This window comes from Tetrao urogallus (genome assembly GCF_951394365.1).
Source record: "Tetrao urogallus genome assembly, chromosome: 3".
In the NCBI taxonomy this organism is placed as follows: Eukaryota; Metazoa; Chordata; class Aves; order Galliformes; family Phasianidae; genus Tetrao; species Tetrao urogallus.
The window spans coordinates 25,613,555-25,637,372 of record NC_136815.1 but is presented as its reverse complement, the minus strand read 5'-3'; the positions used below and the strand labels follow the sequence as shown (position 1 = coordinate 25,637,372).

The following is a 23,818-nucleotide window of genomic DNA, read 5'->3' as shown; positions in this document are numbered from 1 at the left end:
ATTGTCAGATATTGTTTTTTTCAACTAGGTAAGGTTGCAGAAATGAAATGTGAAATTCATTTGCTGCATCAGGCTATTGTAGAAAGGAGTTTGGAGTCAGAAGTTCACATGAAGTGCTGAAGGATGTGACTGACACAGTTAATAATATGAAAGGAAACTCTTAACAGCAGAGTCTTTACAATATTTGCAGTGACACGAGGAGTGACCATGAAGATCTTTTGTGTGATGCAGAGGTTTGCTGATTTTCTCACGGCAAGAGTTGTTAAACAATGATTAGGCATTTGTTCAACTTTTCTGTTATGAGAAGTAGTTGTCTACTTTAGTAGATGCATAAAAACAACAACAAAAGGTTGTGTGACCCTTCCAGGGAGAGGTAATTCTTTAATGGTGAGGAAGTAGCTGCTTTGTGAAAGAAGTTTGGACTATGGAATGTTTGGAAAGTAGATGTTTTGAAATGTTCGTGATTTTGTTGCCAGAAATGATGCAAACATGTCACCCATAAAAGCTCTTACATTTAAAACTGGAAGCAATTTCATAACCTATTTTAAGTTTTTCAAATGAAGATTTTCAGTGGGTTTTTGACCCACTTGCCAAAAACAGAAAAATGAAACAACTTTGGTTTGATTTTCAAGAACTGATTTTTGCCACCAGGGAAGATATAAACTGACCAGCCGTATACCATGAAACATGTTTCATGAGTGGGAATGAAAAATGATTATTATGACATAGTAAGTGCAGCCAATGGTGTTCTTCCATTTGGGTATATGCATCTTTATGATTTTTCTTCTCCAGATATGATGAACGTTAAAGACAAGTATTGAAGTTACACTGAGTTTATAACCAGGCCTTCAAGTGACTGTTTTATAAAGTGATAAACCAACATTAAAAAAACAAACAAACAAAAAAAACCAACCACCACATAAGCATATTTTATCACATTGCTCTCTCTGAGAAATAATTGTATTTTCAATGGAAGTTTTTTATTGTATCACTAATAAATAAAAAATAACAATACTCTTTATTTCTTCTTTCTTTTGTCCTTTTCAATTTATGTTTTTGTGTGTTTTATTATATACAAAATATTTTATTAGTGCATTCATATAATTTTATAGAAGTGTGCATACCAGGGGTGCGTGTTCAACATTTTTTTCACTGACACATGTACAGTCAGATAGGTTTGCATGGCACTGTTCCATATTACTGTTGTTAGCAGTTGATGTTCAGAGGCAAACACAGGGCATTCATCCAGCCAGTCTATTTTATGACACAAATAGAATTGTCTGTTAAATAATATTTCTAGTTTTGGTGCTGCCTTTCAAGCACTTGAAGGTATGCCCTTCAAGTGCTGGGGGTGCCCCAACTCACATCAGAGCCACGGTGTGCTTGTTGATGAATGGTGGCATAGGATGGTCCTTGCTAAGTTCTTGCTGCTTTGATAGGTGAGGAAGGTGGGCATCAGTGGTTGAAAAAGCTGATGGCAGGCCTAGGAATAGATTTCAAATTGTCTAAATTGCTTATGTTGCTGCTAGGACAGCTTGGTTTTTCAAGCATGTATACATTTCAGATGTTGTTTCCTTAAAGTTGTTGGTGCTTAGTTCATCTGGATTATAAGCATAACTTTTAGAGACAGGAATATTGATACTGCTGCTGTATGTTTTTTCTTTGCTTTAACAGTTGTTCTAAGCTTGGTAAATTGGTAAATGTAAACATTACTGAAGTGCCTCTGCATAATCAAAGGCAAAGTGTGACAAATTTTGCAGCTTAATTTTTTTATTTTTTTTTTAACTAGTATTATGAAAAACTGAGTTGTCATGCCAAAGTGATGCTTGGTGTCTTGCTAATTAATTGCTTGTTTTAATAAACTGTCTCCTTTTTTCTTACTTACTTTCTTTTTCTTTCCTTTTTTTTTTTTTTTTAAATTTAGGCTAAAGCCTAAACTTCTGACATGGCCACAGCCTCACCAAGAACTGATACAAGTAACAACCGTAATGGAAGGTTACAGATGCAAGTGACAGGCAAGTAGTGATAATTTGTGTCACTGGTTTTTAGGGGGAAATATTCTAAAAAAAGAAAGCTGAAGCAGATCTGAAAAATAGATCAGTATAATCGGCATTTTAATTCACTGGAAGGTTACAATTAAGAGCATAGCTGTAACATACATAAATGAATTGAAGCTAGGTAGAAATGTTGAAATGAGGTGGATGACAGTTTAATGATCGCTTCAAATGAGAAAAGCATGGAGATGCAATACAGCAGTAGTGACAGGAATTGTGCTAGAGAAGAAGTAATTAATGCCATATAATCTGTACAGAGAAACACCTATTACTGAAATTATACAAGAAATATTGGCAATTATGGGGAACTGCAAGTAAAAATGCGTGCAGTGTTGTGGAAAGTCTGTGGGAAAACTGAAAGGGATTGCAAAATCTGCTGGCCATTCAATAAAAAGCCTTCATATACATATGTATGCATGTATATATTATGTTATTTTACCACTGATAATACATAATCTGAACTTTTCCAGGGATCCAGAAAGAATCTGGGAACCCTGAAGTAAGAAAAAAATACATGATTGGGAATGCATTTAAGTGTATCATGAGCAAAACTTGGGAAAAAAGTCAGTAAGATGCTATGTCGTTAAAAAAAGTTATATCCAAAGAAAGATGCATCATGTTGGGTTGTAGAAAGGTGACTGGGTTATCTGAGGAAAAAATGCATTGTTGCGCTGTCCCCAAAGTGGATATTTTGTTAAATTAAATGAGGAATCCTTTGTGGGACAACTAATAAACTGTGTATAAAGATAGAATGATGAATTGTCAGAATCAACTATAACTGATAGCGTAGTGTATGAACAACTGTAAGAAACTGAGTTAAATAAACAGCCTGTAACTTCAGGGCACATATGCAGAAATTATCATTCTGATGTCCCGTTCTGTTTTACTCTATAAGTACTCTTGTGTTTTCCTGGCACTGAAACTTCTCTGACTTCAGGAGATCTGGTTCAAAGACTGAAATGGACAGAAACCTGTCTGATTTTTTGGCTTGGTTTTCTGAAGGGTTAATTCTCTATTGGAAAGCAATCTCAGAGACGTATGGGAGGCTTAAGAAAGCGTAGCCAGCAGGTACATATTGCTGTGAGTCCAACCATCTTTTCTGGAGCAGGTGCCTGAAGTACCATTTGAAATGTTGGCAGCTAGGCTGCTGTTGGTTGTTACAGTAACATTGTCAGCTGGGTGAGGAAAGAAAAGAATAGATTTGTATTCAGGAACACTGAGGATCTCACCAGAGGTTTGGAGAATAAAAAAAAAATTGAACTTTTTTGGTCAGTTGCTGAAAGAATTGTGAGAAAATCTAATAGACTGTATGATTTTCTTTTTTTTTTTTAAATAAAATAATTGTTGTGCTGTCTTACCCATCCTGCCATTACACAGTGAAGAGAACTTACTATGCTTTGTTTGAACTACCTGACAAAGTAGTTCTTGAAAATGAAAGGTACCATTCTGGGATTGACCTCTTTCTGTTCAGCAGAAGTAGGAGTGGATGAGGAACAACATTGCTGTGCTCTGTTCCGTACGCTTTTTCTAGTACGGTACTTTTTCTCGTTTTCACTAAGTGCTGTGCTGAAGATAAAGCAATGCATTTTATTAGTTTCTAGTGCCAAACTGAAACGGAAAAAGAATTGGTTTGGAACAACTTTCTACACTGAATTAACTGCAGATGGAGAAATCAAGAAAACAGCAAAATCAAGTAGTTCTTCAAATCCAAAGTGGGATGAACAGCTGACAGTGTAAGTAGATTTATTTCTTTACTTTTATTTTGATTATTTGGTACTATTTATTGGCCTGCCATTGTAGGCAAATATTTATTGAACTTGGCTGCCTACATGACTTTTTCTGGCTTTTGCTGACTATGTGCAGACATAAGGTGATGTTTAATGAAAATTCTTTCTCAGTGTTTATGATGTTATGAGAATAATATATATGTGTATGTATGTGTGTGTGTGTGTATTTATGCATTTTTTTCTGGAGGAGAGTGTTCTGTGTACACTTGCTGTCCACAGTATGCCCTTAATACTTATTTGCACTGTGGACATCTCATGTTTAAAATTCCCCTCTAGAAGATCTTAGTAGTTATAATTATGTCATTCTCAACTTTGAAAGGAAGGAATTCACAACTTGTTGAGTAGGCTACGAGGAAGGTCACATTTCCTTTGAACTTCCTAATGAGGGGATGTGATTACAAAACAAGTTGCTATAAAGTGGCCGTGTAACTTTTCCTAATATTCAAGTTGCTTAATGTGATAATGGCTTAATTTGGTTTACTGTACTATAGGTGCAGGAATACCTGAATACGACTCTGTGAAGAACTGGCAAATCTTGCACAGTGTAATTGGCTAGAAAGCATTATTGCATGAACAACACTGGGTCTGGTAACATCACAGCTACTTTCAAAAGGCACTGAGTGCTGTACACATTACGGTATCTGACCTACCTGTGTGCGATAGCCAGCTTTGTTAGTTACAAGAACCTAGTTTGGTTCTGGAGAATGGGGAGTGGCACTGCATACCTAGTTTTGGGGAGTCATTTACTTGATAACACTATTATTTGGTAACTGCAGATCTGTGGCAAACCAAGTAGGGTGGTTCCTGTGTCAATCTTCTTGGTGTTTTAGGTTTAGTAGAGCTTATTTAACCCTCTGCAGTATTGCAAAACTGAATGGTATAGTCTTGGACCTAACAATGATTTCCAGGAATTATAACTAGCACAAGTACTGAGCTACCACAGAGACCAGAGCTGCTGTTGAGGAGACAGGCTTGATTTGGCAGGATTTGGTGACTTGTTAGAAATGAAGTAATTTGTACACAGTACAGCCAGACAGACATTCCATCATCCATATTACCTAGGATGTGTTACTTACAGATAAGGTATTCTGGTCCACTTTGGAATGGTGTTATTGATTCAGTTGACCAGTCTTCCTTGGGATAAGTGAACTCTCCAATTTACCAAATTCCCCTGACCTGAAGCGGGGGTTCTGCAAGAGCACCAGTAATGTATTCTGTGTGTATTTTATTTTATTTTTAAATCTGATCTTGTAATAAGATTTCCATTAGAAGGCAGCCTATTCAAAACACAAAAATATACTTCCTTATAAACTTCTGCAAAAATGATCCATGTTGTCTCATGTGTTAAAGTGCCTATAGAGTTAGCTCTAATGATGGGGCTTGGGGACAGTTTTTAGCATTATTTTCAGCAATGCTGATATACCTTCACTTTTGTAGTGCTGGCAGGTATGTGACCTTGGACTTCTTGCAGTACAGGAATTCTGCTCTGTTTTTCACAGCCAGGAGCACTCTTGTTGTAATGGAAACTGTTCTATGAGACTTACTTTCCAGGACCTAACATAGGTTCTTAACTTTCCTTCTTGAGCAGGGGGGAGATCATTGCTGAAGTTTGTAATAATATTACTGTAATTGGGGCTTCCCTTCTGTTTCCACTATAATTTCACTATTGGATTTTTTTCCCCTCTGATTTTTGTGCATTATGGTTTTATATATATTTGTGGATTCATAAGTAATGTTTTATCAGCACTTTCATGGCAAGCTGACAGCTGTGGTGTGGGTTCCTGTTTGCAAGTAGCTGATTGGTTGTATTTTCGTTTCTTTTTCTAATACATGGTGTTTTTCTTCCCAGTGACAGACAAACTACTTTTACTTACCATCTTTTTATTCACTTGAAATTGTGTTAGAATGTATTTAGAATTCTAGAATAGTGAGGAATAACGAAAATATATATTTCAGAAATGAGATATGCTGTTATATAACTGAGAGTTGAGCTTAGTTTAGATTATTCTGATACTCCCCAAATTCCTTATGCTACTTCTAGTAATGTACTTTAAGCTTGATCTCAAGTATAGATATTGCAGTGTTTACAGTGCTTTATTCATTAAAAATTGCCCTTCACATTATGAAAACTTTTTTTTCACGTAATTAGTATCAAGAAATACAATAAATATGAGAAAATGAATTAAGGTCAAACACTCCAAGTTAGAAAAATGAATACGTTTAAATCTGTATATATATATATTTAAAAATGTATTTTATATGCAGGAATGTGACTCCACAGACTACGCTGGAATTTAGAGTGTGGAGCCATCACACTTTAAAAGCAGATGCTTTATTAGGAAGAGCCACTGTAGACTTGAAACAAGCTTTGGAAATACACAATAGAAAATGTAAGTTATCCTGAAGGATATTTTAAGTAGAATTGTTATAACTAATCTTTATATCAAAACTGGCAAACAAACTACTAACTATATGTGTAATTACAACTGATTTTCAGTTGATGTCTTTTCTTGTCTCTCCTGGACATGTCTAACTGTGCTATTGAGAACAATTGAAACGTAATAATGAGATGTATAATTTTGAAGCAAATACCAGGGTCCAAGTCACTACTAAGTAAAAGCAGTAGTAATTAAATAAAATGTTTTGTGGCAAACTAGTATGTAATTTGCTAGAAGATCTGTTTTAATCTTGTTTTTAAAACAAAACAAAAAAAAATCTAACGTATTTTTTTACATTGTTTTTCTTCTTTGAATAAATATTTTTCTCTCATAACTTAACTGTCCAGAGAGCAGTAGAAACCACTGATACAAAAATCAATTGAGAACTTCTTTTTAGAACATGATTGTGGTATTCTATGTTACTTCTAACATTTGTTGTCTTTAATAGAATTAAAACAGGTCTTCTTTATTTTGCTTTTCAAACTTTTTTTGTGAATACAAGAAGATGGTGAATCCACACTTTAAATTCCACTCCAGAGTGGCAGTAGAATTCCAGCTAAACCAGTATTTTGCACAAGTTCGATACACCAACTTGAAAGCTCAGTTTAGAGAGGTGGAAGAAAAGATAGTTTTGCAAATGCTTCATTTTTCTGGTTCTTTGAGAAAATTGAAACAGAATCCACAATCCAGTGGAATTTCTTCAGCAGTATGATGAAGATTCTGCATGGGATTCCGTAGTTAAGCAGAAAATTTGCTTATTTTTAAAATAAATAAATAACAAAATTAATACTATAAAAATAATCCTGAAATGTCAGGATGAAAAGTAATTGTAAAACTTCCTGTATGTTTTTCCTGTATGTTTTTCATGTGTGAAAATTTATGTTTTGGCTATATCAGAAACTGTATTGTAATAATAATAGCAAAAAAAAAAAAAAAAGAAAAAAAGTTAAGATTTTATTACTGGAGATCCAGGAGTTGTGCACCCAACAACTTGGCAGATTCTTTCAGGATATGGTTGGCTGTGTTAGCTGTACGTTGCACCAAAGTTAATTTACCTGCTCTGCTTCTGATTTCGGTGTGTCAACAGTCCAGCACACACTGAATTACTGAGTAATTCAGTGAAAGATTAATCTGGTCACTCAGTTATTGATTGAAATGCAGCAGTTGAAAGGCTCTTTACTGAAGATATGAAGGGGAAGTCTAAATGCAGAAATTTCAGAATTAGTGCTGTTACTTTCTCCTACTAAATGCCACTAGCCTTGTATTGCTGCCCACACCCCTCCCAGCTTTTTTGCAGGCTCAGTTGGAGTAAAACCATTGGTCTGATTTTGGAAGGTGACCTTTTAAAGTAACAGAGAGTGAACAAATCACCGTTGCAGTTTATGAATATGCTAGTTTAACAGCTCTGTGGTAGGCTAGTTTCTCCTCCCCCTCCTTTCTCTCTAGACCAATAATTCTGTAGTAGATTTGGCAGCTTTGTGCTTACTCCAGCAGTTTACAGTACTGCAGAATCCATCTCTAGAGTCACAGTGGGTATTTACTAAGATTTGCTGCCTGACAGTACAGAGTTCAGTCTTCTTTTCAAAATGACTCTTAGGATCTCAGTAACGTCTTGGGCATTTGTGGCAATAACTGATGCTAGCATTCTCTGTTCTTATGTTTCCTATTCATTTCTGATGTTTGTTAAGAACAGAAAACATATGGAAGTGCTGGCTTAGCGCATGGATGTACAAGTTACACAGTGAGCTTTAACTTTGGCTTGAAATTCTATCAGATTGAGGGATACAGTCTGTTACATCTTGAAAAAATAATCCTTTAATCTGAGACCACAAATACTAAAAGGCCTTAACCATTTTAACCTGATTAATGTGAACTCAGAGCTTACTTTGTTTAGTTGTCTGACATGTAGTTTTAAATGCTGAACTAGTAATGGTTCATTTAAAGAGAGTTATGCAACATCCACAGCATGTTTAAACTCTGGATTATGTGTCTCTGTCTATACATCTGTGCATTTCTTATCAGTTATATTGAATTATTCTACTGCCTCATTAATGTGTTTTTTTTTGTTTTTTTTTTAAAAAGTTAAAAAAAAAAAAAAAGAAAAAAACAAAAAGGAAAGATTGTGCAGTTTTTGTATTTATTCTTTCCTCAAAGTGATGTGCTTTTCTACTGTGTCTTAGAATTACTTTTGGAAGGTGTTACCACCTTCCTATGCGAAATAAGCATACCTACCACCACCTATGAGAAATAAGCATAAACTTAGGTTGTAGAATAAGGTTCCCCGTGATTTGTCACATATAGTATTTGGATGTGTCATTCACAAGTTGTTTAACTTTAAGCCTTCTTGTGTTAGGTAAGTAGTGCATGATTTCAAAAGGGCTTAGTGGAAGTAATAAACCTGGGGAGTCATTTACAATGCAGTACTGAAATTATATGGATCCTTTTGTATACCTGGAGCATACTGTATAAATAAGCTATTTATTTTTACATTAAACTATGCATTTATGCACAGCTGGTCTGAGTTTCATAGCTCCTTAGTGATTTCTATGTTATTCAAGTCATCTGGGTGTGACATTTTGTACAGATATATTTTTTGTGCAAATGTATCTTTTTTTGTTGGCAGTGTTTTTTCAATATTGCTTAGGATTTAATCTTTCCTTTATTCCTTCTCTCCTTCTCTTCCCCTACCCATCCCAACTTCATTTGTAGTGGAAAAGGTGAAAGAACAGTTGAAATTATCTTTGGAAAACAAGAGTGGCATGGTGCAAACAGGCGAACTGACAGTCGTGTTAGATGGTTTGGTTGTTGAACAAGAATCTCTTACAAATCTCAGTTCACCAGCAACCAGTAAGTTGAAACAATTCAGTCAATATTTTGATTAATACTGCAGACAGATTTAGTAGAATATTTGTATTGATTTCTTTTTTGTTGTTTGTTTTTACTGTTCAGTAGAAGTTCAGCAAAATGGAGAGGCTGTGCATGAAAACAGAGATGCTTCTGCAAGAAGTGCATCAAGGTTGGAATTTATTTTTGTTTTTTAGACTGTGTGTAAAGTACATCAGTTTTTATCAGTTGACATTTTTTTTGTTTCTAAAGTACAGAATGCATTCTTTATCGAAGCTGTTAATGGAAACAACTCACCATCTCCTACACATGTTGCAGCCAGACCCAAAAATCTTATCTATCAAACTCTTAATTATTTTACCATAGGTTTTAGAAATATAGTTTGTTTAACAATGACATAATTCAGCTTGGCAATAATTAAATTTACAATTCTGGTTTTCCTCTCCTGTTAAAACCTGCTTTCCATTAGTGCATGACTACCTTTTTGATGTGTAGCCTTCTGAAAATAGATTTCAAACGGCTTGAATTTTTTATGAAATCCTGCAGATGAGAGTGGCACAGGATGGTTTTGTATGTGTTGAACAATATGTTGAACAAATGTGTTCATTTGTTTTCTTTTCTGGTGTCTTACGAGCAGTTTCTGTTCATGTCTACCAACTTTTTGCAATGTCGCATCTGAACGGAAGGAAAAAGAAAAAAGCCTAAATGACTTCCTTCTCACCCAGTTCCTTTTTTAAGGTTGAGATCAGGAAGTTGTTGAACAGACTTGTACTATGTTTAGGAGGTAGTATTCAGAATGCTGAGCCAAAGAGTTTGCCAGCTTCAACCTAACATGGTAAGAAAAAGACTTGGAGATCAATTTCAAGCTTTGTTCTTGAAGCCACCATCTTTTTACCAGCTCATGGACTGCATACAGGGAAATAGGAGGCTCTTTGACCTCTCAACCACTAGTGAGTTGAGTTGGCCAGTGTTCAGATCAATGGTCTGCCAGTTGTCTTGCAGTCAATGCAAACAATTTAAGTTTTTTACTTAAAAGATAGTGTGAATAAGTGTACAGTCACTATGCATTTGAGTGACAGGACTGCATTTATCCTTGTGCATGTGATTATTTTCTTTGTTCCTCATGCAGTGAGAGAAAGAGTTATACTCATAAGTGGTGCTTTGGGATGGTCCCTAAGGCATTTTTGGAAGATGTATGCATCAGTTGCTCCCACTCAACTCTCTAATATCTCATAAAGTAAAGCCACAGTGGAAATGGGAAATCTTTTCTAAGTGTTCTGAAGTTCTTCAGGATTTATGCCTTGTTCTGTAATTGTTTTTGTCTTGCACTTGACTGCTATCTAGGCTGCAAATGTATAAGCTATTGTGAATTTGCTTATGTTCTTTGTGTATTTCTTTTGTATGCTATAGTGTAGGATTTCAGTTCTGTGCATAACTATTAAATGTGTTTGTACTAATATAAGCTGGTGGTTTTTTATTTTTATTTTTACCAAGGTCTGCTTGTGATGTTTCTAATGGGAATGACAATCAAGTACCTTCAGACTCTGTAGTACAGAATGCATTCTGTATCGAAGCTGTTAATGGGAACAACTCACCATCTCCTATACATGTTGCAGCCAGACCCAAAAATACACCTGTACCAAAACCACTCGGAACTGAGCTTGTCAACAGCACTGGTAGGAATGGGAGAATTATAAGAACGTTTATGTTAAAGCTTTTTGTCTAATCAAAATTAATCTGAAACTGAATCACTTTTTCTGCACTTTTTAAAATTAGATTTCAAGAAATATTGAAAGGAGTGTCTCTGGGCTTTAATTTATAATCTTGTATTTCCACTCCATTATTTTTTCTGTAGTAGATCCATTATTAAGTGTACTAACTGTCATACTTGCCTGTGAATTCTCATATTGGATGAAGTAAGAAGTAAAATATCCAGAACTTCCTTCTCTGTCCCAGATTACCAAACAACATAACTGATTGTTGGGGGAAAGACTGAGATTTCTTTCATATAATTCATTTGAATAACTCCGGTTAGGCTTCTTTTGCTATTGGATAAATCTGCTGCTTAGTGCTGTTAGGAACTGCTGTGCCTAGAGTTAAAACGTAGACACATTTTGGTTTCTGTTTTTTGAAAAGCTATGCTGTTTTAAAACAGATATTGGCAAAATAGCAAATTTCACACTTCTCTTAAACACAAAAACTTTGGTACTTATCCTAATTAGGGGAAGCATATGGTACAGTAAAAGAATTGAAAAGCAGGTATTTATTTTTGTTCTTCAGGCAAAGCTTTGTATCTGATCATGACTATATTTTTAAAGCACTTGCCTCAGCTGATTGAGTGAGATTGCAGTGACAGCGGAGGAAAAAGATACTCCTAAATAGAAATACACAAGCTGTTAAGAAACAGGAGAACAGAGACAGTTAAGCTTCCTTTAATAGAGTGGAAAATAGCGGAATGGTGGCAAGATGGCAGAAACAATGATAAACTTTAAATGGTAGTAATTAAATTAGGCCTCTGTGAACTGTATCTCTTTTTAGACAACTTGAATTTGATTCCTCTCTCTTTTCAGTTGAAGGCCAAAGGGCATATGTACTATTTAAGCACTGTTCTCTTTTTCTTCAATTGCTAAGAGATCTGTTTTAAATTGGAATTTGTATAGAGTAATTGCAGTAGTAATTGATTTGTTCAAACAGTAATACTGATGAAATCATCACTGAACTTGCATTGAGACAGTTTTAAACTACTGTATTGGTTAGTGGAGGCATTTTTATTTTTAGGAAAAACATAAAATGAGTCTTCAGCATTTGTTGATCACATGGTTTCTTTTTTTTTTCCTCTTTACTTAGCAGAATTGTAATTTTTTATGATGTTGCTGGAACTGCTGTTTTAAATCTAATTGGTGAGGTAATCAGCTAGTGTATCATAGAATCATCGTAGAATCACAGAATTGCCTGGGTTGAAAAGGACCATAATGATCACGTAGTTTCAACCCCCCTGCTATGTGCAGGGTCGTCAACCACCAGACCAGGCTGCCCAGAGCCACATCCAGCCTGGCCTCGAATGCATCCAGGGATGGGGCATCCACAACCTCCTTCGGCAACATGTTTTACGTGTCTGTTTTGGAGATCAGCTTACTAAAAGAGCTGATGATTTGTCAGTTATTCTGATCCTAACTTAATTCTGTCATTCCATTGATTGTTTTATGTGGATGAGTTGAAATTACTTTTTTAAATGAAAGTTGAAAGTTAAGCTGGCTTTTTTCTATTTTGATAAAGTTGTTACTGTAGCTAAAGCAGACATTTAAAGAAAACTGATCAGATTGTCTGTACTAATTTTTTTTTAATCTCATGCTTTATATGTTGTTTAAATATTATGAGTTCTTGATATATCTTGTTGTAGTTAATCTGTTTTATGTGAGCTGGAAGTAGTGATATATTAGCCTGGAATAGCTATGTTCGTGAATCAGTGCCTTTTACAGACCTTGCACACCTCCTACTGCTTCTACAATCATGCTTGTCAGTATGCATTGTAAGCAAATATATGTGGCCTAGTGATAATTCCTTAAAGAAACTGACTTGCTATTTTGAATATATTAGTGATTACTGCTTAATTGTGGTGGTTTTTTTTTGTTTGTTTGTTTGTTTTTTTAATTTGTGCATGTGTTTTTAAAAGGAAGATGAGATTTACAATTTGCCAGTGTCTGTTTTTGCTTTCTGAGAAAGCCGGCAAATGTTGACATTACAGCTATTGCAAGTAGTAAGTAGTCTTGATTTTTTTTTTTATTTGTAAGAGTACTGTACAGGATTAAAAGAAATGAACTCTTTAAAATGATGAAACACCATTTTATAGGCACTAGGCTAGAGTTAAATTTTGCACATTTCTATCAATAAGATTACGAGTGTAGAGAAATCTTAGTATTTTGGCCTCAATTCTTAGAATTGGAAGCTTATAATGTGCTGTCAGTTAGAAAACAACTTGAAGTGTGTGTTGCATATGGTATTTTATCTTGAAGAAAAAGATTTAGAACTCTAAAAGAGGTATAAACTGGCAAGCTTAAATATAATTGTCACTGGTTGGTGTTGACTAGGGATTCAGAAAATGAAAGCTGTGAATGATATTTCACTACTTCACGCAATGTCCTTGACTTTTAATGGGGTCATATTGACTACTGTACCTGATTTCACTGGTTTGAGGCAAGATCTTATGCTGAGATACTATTCTGCTAAGATCTGCGGATGAAGAAGACAGACTATAGTAGGGTGTGTTGTGACAGGACAGTGGGGAATGGTTTCAAACTAAAAGAGTGGAGATGTATATTGGGTATAAGGAAAATGATTTTTGCAGTAAGGGTGGTGAGGCACAGGAACAGTTCACTAAAGATGTGCCCCATTCCTGGAGATACTAAAAGTCAGGCTGGATGGGGTTCTGAGCAACCTGATCTGGCTGTAGGTGTCCCTGTTTATTGCAGGGGAGTTGGACTGGGTGACCTTTAAGGGTGCTTTCCAACTCAAGCAATTCCATGGCTATGACTGGTATTGATGAATTGCCAGCCAAATGGTCTTGAGAATACTAAAGCCTTCTTAGCCCGTTTTTCCTCCCAAATCTGTCTGCTTTAAACCTTCTATGAGATTATGCTTGCATGAATAAAAAAATTTACTTTGATTCTATTATAATTTTCGTAAATTTTTAGTCTGTATCAGTTGCATTAGTAGACTGGATCTGCTGGGATGGAGTTAATTTTCTTCATAGTAGTTTGTATGATGCTGTGTTTCAGATTTATGAGCAAAATCATACTGATATCATGGTTGTGCTTTAAATGCTGCTGAAGCGTTTCTTCACAATATGAAGTCCTTATGTGTTTCTCATTCAGCCTCTTCTTAGCTGATGAACAGATTGGGAGTGCTGGAGAGGTTGGGAGTGGAAGCATCCAGGCAGATAACCTGAACCAACCAAAGAGATGTGCTTTGTCATAAAATGTCTTGCTCAGCAATAAAAAGGGAGAGGAGAAAGTTTGGGGTGGTTAGTCATCTTTCTGCATGGGAACTGGATTGCTATCATTCTATCCATGGGAGGTGGTGAATGATTGCCTTCACATCCACTTATTTTATTTCACTGTTTTTGTCATCTTCTAATTCTTTTCGTACTAAATATTTTTTTATCTTGGCACACAAGTTTTCTTGCTTTTACTTTTTGTTTTCTCTTCCCTAGTCACGCCGTGGGTGGAAGTGAGTGAGTGGTTGTGTGGTGCTTAGCTGTCTATCAGAGTTAGCTCAAAACAGTTAGCAAAATGCAATTTTTTAGCACATATTGATCTTGTTAGGGATACTGGGGTGATTTTTTAATGATACACAAGATGATATTTGCTTTATTGTAGAATTTTGTATCTCAACTCCTAAAAGGGTTAAAAAAAAAATATCTGTAAGAGCTGCCTCTTTATTTCTGCATTTCGTGTAGTTAATTGGCTCACAATACTTTTCTTTCCTGCCATGCTAATCAAGATATTTTTTTGAAGTTGGTGCAAGTTCTCAAGTAAGGCAGTACTGTTTCTTGGGAAGTGAAGTGTTTACTTTTTGCTAATCTAAGGAATAAGGTAAATGTTGTATTGAGCAAGGTATGCAGAAACTAAGAAATAACCTCACATGGAAGTATAGAGAATGGCTTGCAGACTGTAAGTTTTAATTACAGCTTTAACTGAAGCTGTTGCACTGTGACTTTTTGTCATCTTAGGCAAAAGTGTTACTTAATGGCAAATTTTTTTTTAATCAAAAAAAAAGGAATATTTTTTTGTTTAATGTATTTTGTTTAATGTAGTTTAATCCAAAATATGACCAAAAAGTTCAACTCTTTGGAGTCTGATATGCAAATTTTCTAATTTCCCATTTCTCAGTTAATGGTGAGACATCTTCCTCTGTACCAGAAACTGGTAATTCTTCTGTCTCTGAAGCTATGGTAGGTTCAGAAGCTCCCATGTCTACAGATTGCACTAACACTACAGCAGAACCTCAATCAACAGAAGAAGCAGCTAGCTGTTCTGAAAGCCACACTTCTACGCTATCCGTTGTGTCTGCTGGACTAGAAGCTTCAACTACTACAGACTGTGCTCAGCCTAATACCACAAACAGTACAGCAGCAGATGCAGCAAAACCAAGGGAATCCTCCTCAGCCTCAAGTGCATCAGGAGAGCCTGTAAGACAGCAGACTGTTAGTGCTGGCTCAGAACCTTTACCAGCAGGGTATGTGGGCTTGATTTTAACACTGTTATTGTGTTTTGTCTTAATGTGTGTACAGAGAAATCACAGTTTAATTCCCTACAAGGGCTGCCAGAGATGGGGTTATATGATCTAAAATGAGGTTTGTACTATTCTGTAACTGGCTGGTAGCTTATGTCCCAGAAACTAGCAGCTGATCATTTATTTTCTGAGACAGTAATATAATAGAGGAATTCTTGGGCATTATGGATATGAAGAATTTTCATTTGATATATTCAAGCTTACTTTGGTCATAATTCATTGCTCTTTGGTTCTTATACTGTGGGTATGTAGTAGGGACTAAAATATGAAGAAACAAAAATGAATAAAATAGTCTAGAAAGTAGATTCTTGCAGTGTAGGTGTGTAGCCAATAATATTAAAAGTACAGTGTGTGTATGTGGTCAGAATAGCTAGAAACTTTTAGTTATCCCAAACAGAAACTACTGCTGTAGTCTTAAACCTTAAATGCAAAGTCAAAGATGAGCTTAAACATCAAATCAAAACATATTATGTACTCAAATAGATATCTGAATTTTTATTTATTTATTTATTTATATTGAGATCTACTTCTTGTTTGGGTGCAAAGATGTCCTCAGTAACTAGTTGAAGATGTGGAAGTTTTTGTAGTATTCTAAATATTATTTTAGCATCTTTTTTAACACCGAAGTAGTTACTTGCTGGAAGTATATATACATTGTGCCATTGTGGCTGATCTTTCTGAGATCTGTCTCAGATCTTCCTGTATCTGCTCTCTCTGAAACAGGTTCAGTAAGTAATTAGTGACCTTTCACTTGAATTCCTGTAGATAAACATGAGAATGGGAGTCTCAAAAGTCAGAAGTACTGCAGATACTTTGTTGAGCAGATGTCACAAGGTTCTTAATTTTCAATTATTTTGACAAAGGAAATCCTTTATAGGAGGGAATTTCTCTTATTTCCCCTCCCCACTTTTCTTCTTTAGTTATATGCTTTCCCATTGGCAGGGTCTTGAATTCAGGCCTATTGGACACTACGTCTGAATTCATTACTTTGCCATTGTTCCCTGAGTGAGTTTCCTTCCTCAAATTTATTTGAATCTCCATTACGTTTAGCCTTATTAACTCTCTAACATGCTTCTACTCCTCTTTTATGACCTTATAATCTTGGCATTTAAGCTCTTGAACTACAAAAGAATTTGTAGAAATTTTATGAATAGCAAGTAAGATGTTCTGCCTGCATTTTTAGGAGATAAGTAATTATGCTTATATGAAAAACATAAATCTAACACAAGTAAGGTCTTCAGTTCATTGTCTAACATGTAATAATGGGAAGGGAAATGAGGATAAATATTGCATCATGACAGTCCTCAGCAGCACAAATCTTGAATTGCTCATAATGTTTTATCCATCTTCATTGTAAGAGCTTTGCAACCAAAACTGAAGAAATAATCCCCAGGAAAATCAGGTAGAGAAACAGGACAGAAAGTAGAAACATGGGAGAGTTATCTGCTAGCACACATTTGAGATTCACTCTGAAAGATCCTGTTGTTTATTGGATGAGACATGCTTGGAAATGCAAATAATTTGTTTCTAAACTTTTAAAATGAAGCATCCAAACCTGAAGCAGATAATCACTTTCATTTTCAGATACCTCAAATAGAATTTAGAAGTACTTCTGAATATCAGTGTGTGTTCATTTTAGGTTCCACATCCCTTAAAGAAGCCTTTATGGTGGTACCAGTTCAAGCAGGAAGTAAATGTATCTTATATGTATTTTAGTGTGCATTGCCTTCAGTGTTTTAGAATGTTTTAGAATTGTTTTAGACTTGTAGGGTGTTCATTCAGTAGCAAAATGTTTTTTTTTGGCTTACTGGGAAATGAGCCCTAGGGAAATATTTTCACCTTGACTTACATAAAAGTCTTTTTCGTCCTGAAGGTGGGAGCAAAGAAAGGATCCTCATGGGAGAACCTATTATGTTGATCACAATACACGAACTACAACATGGGAAAGACCACAGCCCTTGCCTCCTGGGTACTGTAGACTTTTCTTGATTTAAAGTTGATAATGCTGCTATGTTCTTTTTCTTCTAGTGCACAACAAACAAACAAACAAACCCTACTGTCTTGGTTTTAATGAGCAGCTCATTGAAAATGTATCATACGTTATAAATTAAGAAATCTTAACATGCAGTTAGCTTAGAACTGTGTTAATTTCCATAAGAATATTGGTGTATGTATACGTATTTCATTCTGATCACTTGTTCAAACACAGCTGCTGAATTATGTTGTTCTTCCTTTAAAACTTCAGTGTGAAAATAATGAAGATTTTACCATCTTTATTTAGATGGCATCACTAGTGTGGTGCAGTGATTACCAACCTCTGATTCCCAGGAGATATTGGATTTTCTGTGAAACCTGCCAATATTGATCACTGTCACAAGAAATTACACAGTTAAAACTGAGGGTGACAGTGTGAGACAAGGATGTAATGTTTGCCCAGTGTGCTTTACTCCGCAGCCAGTAAAGCTGGAGAGTGCTTTTGTGTACTTTAGAAATTAAGATTATGCCTATCATTCCAGTACTCCATTCAAATAATATCTAGGAACTTAGCATAAAGAGAAAATGAGCTATGCAATATTACTGGAAAGTTTAGCTGTTAATGTTTGTGTTTCTTGATAGCTGGGAAAGAAGAGTTGATGATCGTGGAAGAGTTTACTATGTGGACCATAACACCAGAACAACGACATGGCAGCGGCCAACAATGGAGTCAGTCAGGAACTTTGAGCAGTGGCAGTCTCAGCGTAATCAACTGCAGGGAGCTATGCAACAATTTAACCAACGATACCTCTATTCGGTAAATTCTGTATACACTTTAGAAACGAGAAGAGAGATACAGCTATATTTCCCTTTGAATTGGTTCCCTAATTTGAGCCACGTGAACTGCACGAAACTTAAGACTTTTAACGATAGCAGTAACTGGTAAAAGTAAAGCACTCCCTTAACTGAAAAGGAGTGTAAAACCTGTATTATGAGCACTTTATATATTAAGTGGCATTCAAAACTTCTTTAGTGATTAGGAGTCTCTCATCGGTACAGGTGGTAATTCTTTTTCTTTGAGCTCATTTTGAAGCTTAGGGAATTGGTTCAACTTCAAACATGGCTTTCCATTTCTCTCATGTGGTTACTTAAATCTACTGGTAAAAACTATCACGAGCAATTTCAAAGACTACATTAGCCAGGAGGAGAGAAAGCTCCACGGAGACCTCACTGTGGCTTTTCAGTACTTAAACGGGGCTTAAAAAAAAATGGGGAGTGACTTTTTACCTGGGCAGACAGTGACGGGACAAGGGAGAACAGTTTTAAACTAAAAGAGGAGAGATTTAGATTAGATGTGAGAAGGAATTTTTTTTACTTGGAGAATGGTGAGGTGCTGAAACAGGTTTCTCAGGGAAGCTGTGGATGATCCCTGGAGATGTTCAAAGCCAAAGCCAGGTTGGATGGGGCCCTAGGTAGCCTTATCTTGTGGATGGCAACTCTGCTTACAGCTGAGGAGTTGGAACTAGATAATCTTTAATGTCCCTTCCAACTCAAGTCATTCTGTAAATCTAGTATTGAGTTATTGAGACTTTTTTTTTTTTTCATTTCTGACTGGATAAATAGAACAGTTTTTTATGTTGTTTTGGTTTTGTTTTTGTTTTCCTCCATGGCACTTGTGTATCACTTTTCTAAACACTTCATTGTAAGACTTGGGTTCGTTCTCTTATATTAAGATCCAGTCCTAGAGACTTCACAAATGAAACACAGCTGGAATGCTTGAAGGAGAAGCAACTTCATTTTGACTTCTGGTCTAGGACTGTGTGCATTAGGAAGGCTAAATTTCCTCTAAATTTAATAAACTTCTTTCAAGTATCCCGTCTGAAATAAAGTATGTTGCAGTATTCTTGTGTTTAATACTTCTCAACTTTTTGTTACCTAATTAGACATATCACCAGCAATTGCAGAAATATGTATTGCCATTGATTTTCTTCAGTCCTGTGCTGTGCATCATAGTCTATTTAACCCACACAATTATAGAATGATTGTGATTGGAAGAGCCATCTTTGTGGCTCTTCATTGGACCCTCTCCAATAGCTGCGTATCTTAACATGTGGCCTCCCCAGTGCTAAGTAGAGTGGAGTGATTACCTCTGTTGACCAGCTGGCAGTACTTTGCCACCCAGAATAAATTTAGCCATCTTAGAGCAAGGACACATTGCTGGCTCTTGTTAGACTTGTCCACTGTGACCTTGAGTTACTTTTCTGCATAGCTGCTTTCCAGCTGAGTTGCTCCCAGTCTGGATTTATTCCTTCTTGGGTGCAGGACTTTGCACTCATTCCTGTTTAACTGTACGAGGCTCCTGCCATCACCTTTCTCCATTCTGCTATGTCTCCCAGCATGACCCTTTGATGTATCAGTCCCATCACTCTTGGTTTTATGTAATCTGTGAATTTACCAGGGGCGCGTTCTACCTCATTGTCTGGGTCATTAATGAAGATATAAAACAATACTGGACCCAGTATTAACTCCTAGAGTGCTCTGTCTGTTACTGGATTCAACTAGACTTGACACCACTGACAGCTTCTTTTTGGGTCTGACTAACCAGTTTTCAGTCTGTCTTCTCATCCAGAATGTACTTCAGTGGCTTGTCTATGAGGATCATATGGGAAACAGTTTCAAAGGAAGGACTTACTGAAGTTGAGGAAGGCAATATCCATTGTTCTCTAATGCCAGCTCCCTCAGCACTCCCTTGCCATGGCCCATGGATTTATGAACGTCTCTGACCTGATCTGGTCATCTTCATGGCTTGAAGGGTACATCTTCATGGCTTGGACTAGATGATCTCTAGAGGTCTCTTCTAACCTCTACAATTTTGTGACCAGACTTTCTACCTGGTCTCTGGGACCCTGGATTCCTGAAGACCAGTCTTGCTAGTAAAGATTGAGGCAAAGAATGCCTTCAACCTTTTATACGTTCTGTACAACCAGATCTCCTGTCTCATTCAGCAGTGAGCCCACATTTTCCTTAGTCTTCCTCTTGTCACTGATGTAGTTAAAGAAGTATATATGTCTTGTTGTCATTGACATCCCTAGTTAGTGTCAATTCTGCTAGGGCTTTGGCTTTCGTAACCTCATCCCTGCATGCTCAAAGGATGTCTATTTCTTGGAGATTACCTATTCCTGCTTCTGCCTTCTGCGCGCTCCCTTTCTGAGTTTGAATCTAATGAGAAGCTAATTGTTCGTTCAGGGAGATATGGGGATTGTCAACCATTGCTTTTTGCTGCTTGAAGTTTTTGTGTTTTTTTTCCTAGATTTGTTGACTTGTTTCTAACAAGTACTGAAATTTTACTGAATTCTCAGCTCAGCTGGAGTGCTGTTTGCTCAGATCGTGCCCTGTCATTATTACTTTGTGCCAATCTGTTCATACTGTCAGAACTGTTAGCTGCTTAGACATTGCTTAAAACATTGGGACAGACTTTATCATCTCATTTTGGTAAGTTGCTTGAGAGCAGTATTAATGAAAAAATGGCAATTGCCATTCAAATATGGGTGATTTGAGAAATGTTGCAATTGAATTGAATATCTATTCGAAAGAATAAAAAGAAGCTGATTCTTGATTTAAAAAAAAAAAAAAAAAAAAAAAAAGCAAATCTTCCATTGCTATCTTTAGAGGAAACTTGAAAAATAAAAAAAGGAGGCATAACTTAAGGAGACTTAACTGCAAATGTGGTAATTGCAGCTGAAGCCAAGAAGTCTCTCTGAGTGACTTCCTCTGTTTTTGTACTACTTTGATCAGTTGCTTAAACATCTCAGGAAACAAACTTCTCCTGATCTGAGATTTATTTGGTTTTTAGTTAGATTTATTCTCTGAGAGAGCAGTGTATTTTTTTATTTAGATCATGTTTCTTTATTGATTTAATGATAACTCTTGCTAAACACCGTGGATTTATTTCTCACTTTCTGACCTTAAAATCATCCAATTGGAATTTGTCAGACAGAATATACTTGAAGGAGGAGAAGAGATAATTGGACTGTTTGCATCCCTTTTACATCTCTTTATGGCTCTATTTTTTAGGTAGCATATCCGTTGCATCCTTAGAACTCACATTTTTGAGGAGAAGAAAAATTGAAGTGCTATGAAATGCATGCTAGAAAGTATGAGTGGTTGGTTTTTTTTCTTTCCATTTTTATCTTTTAGGTAGGTGCTTCTATACACTTCTCAAACTGTTATAGTCAAATGAGGTGACTTGTCTTCCTCTGACACACCAGAACTCTGCTTATATAGCAGCTTCTGAGTAACACAGTTTATTTTCTGGGAAACCGTAATTTAATCCTTTTAATAAACAGGTTGAAATTTTGGCTGTCTTGAGTGGTCAAAGATAAGTTATGTGAAGGAAATAATAATCACAGCCTTACCATTCTTACAGTTATTCTCGTTTTTGTTCTTTTTCTCTTTTTTCTTTCTGTTGAAAGTACTAGTGGTACTCTCCTGGAATTGATGTTTTTCATTATCTTGCTGTTGTTTTATGCATCACTTTCTAGCTTCATTCTCTTTTGTTGTGTTGTCATAAAAGTAACTAGTCCTCTTCCTTCTTACTATCTTTTTCATGGAACATAGCAGCACCATATTGCTACTTAGACACTTCATGTAAGGAAGTAAGCGTAAAATAATTTATACTTGAGCCAAATCCATTGTTATTTGGACCCAGGTGTAGACTAATTCTGTCTAGGAAGGCTACTTAGATATTTCAAAATATTTAATGTGATTAGTGTTGCTTCAGACTTTGTTTTCTTATCTTGTAACTTGCACATAGTTGCAGTATACATTTCTGAAATTGCTGTTTTTTAGTAAATATCACATATGTCAACTATTTATATTCAAATGAATTAGGGAAAAACAGAATAAATAATTATTTGTGGGAAAAAAATGTCAATATTCATTCAAAGTAGAAGCCTTAAAAAAAGGGTTTTGGAAGATTAACATTATTTAAAAACTGTGACTTGTGTATAATATAAAGGTAGTAAATGATAAATATGTTAGAAATGGTCAAATATTGTGGTTTGTTTTCTTAAATATACTGTTTAATTAAGAACATAGCATTTGTTGGCCATGTATAAATAATTGGGCACATTAAAAAGATGAGAGAACTCTGAATTATTCCACCATTCACTTCCTTTGCAGTTAGCATTTTCCACTGTGTGCTGTTGTTCTTACACATACTACAGAGAAATCTCTGGTTACAAGGTCATAGTGACTATATACATTCCAAAAGCAGAAAATAATAACTTCATTTACTTCTGAGATGATAGTAATTCTCTTTTTGTATTTAATAGCTTGATTTTGAGTATATGCATTGCATTTTTCTTACGATCCTTGCTCTGCTTCTGTATCACAGGGGAACACCAAAAAATACTGCAGCCTTTCTTATGTGAATTTGCTGTTTGGAAGCTCTTAGTGGGCTTGAGAATTTTTGTATTGCAAATGTTATTTAAAACTAAAGCAGTACTGGCAGTAAGCAGATCCTTAAGATACTCTGGAAAATGTAGATTGGTTTCCACTTATCAAAATTTAATTCTGTGGAAAAGAACTACATTACCAGGCAAGCAAACTTCACCATTGTAAAGGTTTTAAAGAGGGTGCTTTTAGTTATAAATTAGAGCACGGATCCTGTGGTCTGGGGTCATTTCTGCCTTATATATTCTATTCATAAAATATTTCAAACTCTAATCATACCATATTTTGTATCCGTGGGAGCTACTGGAGGACTTCTGCAAGTTTACAGTTTACTTTAGAAGTTTAGTATGGTTCTTCATAGTATTTTAATCTTTTCTTAAATTATTTTCCCCTTTAACATTGCTGTATTATATGAAAAACATCTGAATATTTTAATGGAATGCAAGTGTTCTGACAAAGAAAGACAAATATTTGAAATAGCTATAAAATAGCTATTGAAAGTAGCAGAGAAGACATCATCTACTGAGGATATGAAAAAATACTTTAATTGGCATTAGACTTTGTGTTTTAACACATACTTTGAATTTTTAATTAATAATAAAGTGTTTTCTTAAGCAGGAAGTGCACATCTTTTCATATAACTTTTGTGAACCGCACAATTTTTAAAATCACTGTCTCTCTCAAGTTTACAATAAGAAGGGAAAGTATGGTATGTAGGGTTGGAAACAGTGGAGGCAAAAGAACAAATCATAAATTGTTACACAATTATGTTTTTCCACCAAAACAGACTAAAAATGGCATGCTATCCAAGAGGTGTAGTCTACACAGCTAGTGGTAAACTTCAAACATATTATGGGAAAAAATAATGACTACTATTTGGCCTAACTGGATGTACTCTTGTTTATAAATAGGCTTCAATGTTGTCAGCAGAGAATGATCCACTTGGGCCTTTGCCACCAGGGTGGGGTAAGTTAAT

The 23,818-nt window shown here is 35.7% G+C and overlaps 1 protein-coding gene across 1 annotated transcript in view; it reads left to right on the top strand.

The window, feature by feature from the left end:
* Positions 1–1,945: 1,945 nt before the first annotated feature.
* The window catches only part of WWP1 (WW domain containing E3 ubiquitin protein ligase 1), a gene marked incomplete at both ends in the record, with an annotated part of 35,435 nt that continues 13,562 nt past the window's right edge, over positions 1,946–23,818 (top strand). Inside the window, 10 exons of the mRNA XM_079533935.1 lie at positions 1,946–2,022; positions 3,656–3,787; positions 6,107–6,231; positions 8,989–9,126; positions 9,229–9,295; positions 10,618–10,799; positions 15,012–15,357; positions 17,288–17,383; positions 18,031–18,205; positions 23,754–23,808. Of these exons, the coding sequence (XP_079390061.1) occupies positions 1,946–2,022; positions 3,656–3,787; positions 6,107–6,231; positions 8,989–9,126; positions 9,229–9,295; positions 10,618–10,799; positions 15,012–15,357; positions 17,288–17,383; positions 18,031–18,205; positions 23,754–23,808 (1,393 nt within the window). The remainder of the gene's footprint in view (positions 2,023–3,655; positions 3,788–6,106; positions 6,232–8,988; positions 9,127–9,228; positions 9,296–10,617; positions 10,800–15,011; positions 15,358–17,287; positions 17,384–18,030; positions 18,206–23,753; positions 23,809–23,818) is intronic.